The 3,914-nt window shown below is 40.1% G+C and overlaps 1 protein-coding gene across 1 annotated transcript; it reads right to left on the bottom strand.

The window, feature by feature from the left end:
- On the bottom strand, positions 1–3,094 carry LOC111650899 (heterogeneous nuclear ribonucleoprotein L-like). The gene is made up of 4 exons (XM_023400834.2): positions 2,656–3,094; positions 1,638–1,695; positions 1,397–1,495; positions 1–459 (listed from the first exon to the last, which is right to left on the bottom strand). The coding sequence occupies exons 1-4, from the start codon at positions 3,022–3,024 to the stop codon at positions 404–406; spliced, it is 582 nt and encodes a 193-aa protein (XP_023256602.2). The 5' UTR covers positions 3,025–3,094; the 3' UTR covers positions 1–403.
- Positions 3,095–3,914: the final 820 nt, after the last annotated feature.

Here is a 3,914-nt window from a genome sequence, read left to right as displayed (position 1 = left end):
TTTCAGCCTCTAAAATTCAGTTTTATTTGTGTCTGTTGATAGTTACAGTTTTATCTTCAGGATATGAAAGGGTCGTTTGTAGAGGATAAAGTCATTTATTGATTTTGATTTGTCATGCTTGATTGAATGAAAGTGTTCAGCTGGAAGAAGACTTGTGTTCACACGTCGGTGCAGAAGGTTTTTCCTCTCAGATCGCCGACATCATTCAGGAAAAGGCTCATCAAACTGCCACGAGTCATTAAGGTGCTGCTCTTCTTAAAAAAAATGCTTCGTCATGACTCCATCACTCCCTGCTGCACGATGAGTCGACACACAAAACTGAAATCCTCCGTTCATCTCTTTCTCTTTTTGTAACAAACACGTTTCCTCTCTGGGTGACTGTGGCAGCCATCTTGTTTGTGGGTCACAGGTGGGAGGAGGTGGAGAAACAGAGTTTCAGGGTAAAGGGGTTGGAGCTGTCTGCAGGTCAGAGAGGGAAACAAGTTCACTTCATAGAGAACAATGATGACAGTCAGGCCACCCATATAGACATGTAATATATGACATATATGTCCCTATATAAGATATATGATTTTCATTTATATACAAATATGAGGCATGATTATAGGCATTATATGGCATGACATTTTGCAACCATATAAGTTAATGATTTAAAAAAAAAAAAAATTATGCTAGGTTTATTAAAATATATATATAAACATATATATTATTAATTTCTCATTGATTTTAAACATGTCTATTCTCCCATTCTAGGACAGTGGTCTCAGACTTTTGGACCCTAACATACAATATATATATATATATATATATATATATATATATATATATATATATATACACACACACACACACACACATATACATATATATTATCAACATAATTGACAGGCTTTGGGAAAGATATATATTTATGTAACATACACTATGTCTAAATTATAGGCATATATAAATGATAAATGCCCAATGTATATGTCCAATTTGTAACAGGTTTCATATACAATTCTTACATGTACATATATGAAAATTCAATATATGCAGATATATTACAATTGCATATGGGTAATGTCATTAACATAATGATGATGTCATTGAATATCGTCTTCACTGTCCTGAACGTCACTATGAAAACTTCCTGTCTCTGGTTATCTGTTTGTCTAAAAGCCACATCTGTATGAAGCCTGACATCTGGTGGTGAAAACAGGCAGGGACCTGACTGTCTGCTGCTGCCTGCTCTTTGGTTATAGATGATGTCACCACCTGAAACCTGCTGCCAGCAGAAGAAATGATCAGAATATTTTAAAAGGAAGTTACGTGGTGGAAGTATTTCTTTCACAGCTCCTACTGTTATATGTATACTATATATATCAGGTATAGTCAGGGTCAGCTGATAACTTACTGGGTATTCTGATCTGATGGTGGTTAAGGACGGTCAGAGCCTCCACCGCTTCAGTTTTACTGTCAAACTCCAACAGGCCCGACAGAGTCTTTGAGCTGGCTGCAAGGAGGAAGAGCAGGAGGAGAAAATGATGATGAAAAAGTGAAAAGGAGAAGACATGATAAAGACAGATGTTGAAAGGTGTATCCTGACAGTCAGATCCCAGTTTAAACATTTCTGGTCAGCGTTGGGTGAAACTCACGTTTGGCGTCAAAGACTTTGAACTTGCTGAAGGCGGGAACGTTGTGTTCAGTACAGAGCTGGAGTCAGAAACAGAGGAGAGAGGTCAGACTGTTTCTACTTTCTCTCCTTGCTTTGTAACTATTTTTTTAACTAATAAAATCACCAAAAGTTATCGATGGCCTCATCATGTCACCTAGAAGACAACCAGAGAGTAGGGACCAGCATAGAGATGAAATCTGCCCGAACAAGCCTATAATCATTTTATCTGATGTGTTGTGTTTGTTTAAACCAAATGTGACACCACCTGATGGTGACATTAGAGCAAATAGCAATCGCCAGAGGTTCGATCGCTATTAAGCAGGGAGACTGGGTAACCTCGGCGGACGCCTCTGGACAAATGGAAGGAATCCGACAACATCTCATCGGTTGAAATCTGAGCTTTGGGACCTAAAAAGACTGTCTCCCTAAACTGAATGAATGCTTCTCAGAAATTCATCGCTGTTAGAGTTAGCAGAAGGAACCTAGGTTCGATCCCGTCGACTGCCTTCTCCGCATCCAGCAACATCAACATCAATTTTGAGCGTGAGCCGCTTCCGTTATCTGCAAAAGCCTCCGCACATTGTCCAAGCCAGATCGATTATTTCTTGTAATCTGAATTCAAGAGACTGAGAGGGCGATAAGACGCACATTTTCTACAATTCTTGCCAGGTTTTGGGAATAATGTTATTGTTTTCAATTGTCCAGAGACTGCTTTAGCATGTTTGTTAGGGCAGTGAGGAGCTTTTCAAAACACTCATGAATATTTGGCACAGTTTAGATTTGAAGCTACAACATGAAGTGGAAAAGTGAATTGAACATTAAAAGATAATCTCAGAACCTCATCTCATCTCTGAAGGAGTCCCACAGAGCTCCATCCTTGGCCCCATCTTCTTCTTTAAAAGGCTCTTTTTTACCACCAAACTCCTTCCACCCCTGCTACAACTAAATATAATCCTTCTCCATTAAAAATGCAGGTGTGACCTCAGGTGCGACCTCACCTTGTGCAGCTGGTGTTGAGTGAGGGTGGGCGGGGCGTTGTAGAAGTGCAGGACGGTAGCGGGTGGCTGGATAATGTTCCTGCCGCTGTGTGTGCTGCTGAATCGGTTGTTCCTGGTCAGACTGAAGTCCTGGTAGCTGCTGCTGCTGTCGGCCAGTTCGAACACCTGACTGGGAATCACCGCATGCTGCTTGGACACGCTGATGGGTGAGGGAGGGTGAAGGGTGGGAGGGTGAAGGGTGGGGGAGGCGATGAAGGAAGACGGAAGAAGCTGGTCAGTCAGGGATATGATGTTTGTGTGTTTGAGCTGTGTGGGACAAAACTGAGAAGCTTCAAGAGTTGGACATGAGGTAAATGTGAAGATCAGCATCGAGTTTTAACCTTCTCTGCTTCAATCAAAAGGCCCCTGATGCACCATGGGGGATGTAGTTTACACAGGTAAAAGAATAATATAGAAAAAAACCCACTGTCTTTCCTGTTTGCTAATTCATCCAAACAATCAGCAAACCGTTGCAAAATGTTTCCTGCTCTAGTTAAAAACCACAGGCACACCCAGATGCATGTTGGTCCTAAACAAGTCTACCTACATAAATAACCTCATGTGCTCATAGTGTTACCCAACAATACACAAAATACTAGTTAACAAAACTAACATTTTCCACCTGCGTTTTTAATACGGTGAAAATCTGGATAAAAACAGGTGGGACTTATAGAGTCTTTTCAACCAAGTACCTTCAACAGACCTGAAGAGTCTGGTGCAAGTCAGAGCAAATGAACATGTGATCAGTTTCTATCTCGTCAATCGTCCTGCAGCCACACTCTTCAGTTTATATTGTGGCTCAAAGAGGATGACAAAATCAAACACATTATCACAGTGATATTCTGACTTGTGTAGCCCTTCCCTGATGTTTAACACAAAAAGGAAAGTCAGACTATTTTCTTGTCTTGCTTTTTAATTATTTTGAACTTCAATAATATCAACAAAAATAAGTTCTGGTGATCAAGTTATCAATGCTGAAGGTTTACAACATCCTCTTCATGTCACCTAGACAACCGCTAGAGGACAACCAGAGACTAGGGACCAACATTTTAGAGATTAAACCTGCTCTATGATGTGTTCAATGGTATCTTTAAATATTTCACATTCACTAGAAAATGAATGAAGAATTTATAAATTCAACTGAGGCAAAACCCTCATCAATATGATAATCAATATCATTGATTTGAAGCCACAAGTGTCTCAAACAGCTGATCTGAGAA

This window comes from Seriola lalandi, unplaced genomic scaffold (assembly GCF_002814215.2).
Source record: "Seriola lalandi dorsalis isolate HSWRI2012SDOR001 ecotype SW California unplaced genomic scaffold, Sedor1 jcf7180002053021, whole genome shotgun sequence".
Taxonomy (NCBI): Eukaryota; Metazoa; Chordata; class Actinopteri; order Carangiformes; family Carangidae; genus Seriola; species Seriola lalandi.
The sequence above is the reverse complement of the archived record's forward strand: the minus strand, read 5'-3'. Positions and strand labels throughout refer to the sequence as shown.

What these genes read in the sequence shown, in the direction of transcription:
- LOC111650899 (XM_023400834.2), bottom strand. Translation starts at nt 3,024, where the DNA reads ATGCTGATCTTCACATTTACCTCATGTCCAACTCTTGAAGCTTCTCAG. An exon ending in CTCAACACCAGCTGCACAAG is followed by an intron (nt 1,696 to 2,655) that starts GTGAGGTCGCAC and finishes TTCTGACTCCAG; the next exon opens with CTCTGTACTGAACACAACGT. An exon ending in CAAAGTCTTTGACGCCAAAC is followed by an intron (nt 1,496 to 1,637) that starts GTGAGTTTCACC and finishes TCCTCCTTGCAG; the next exon opens with CCAGCTCAAAGACTCTGTCG.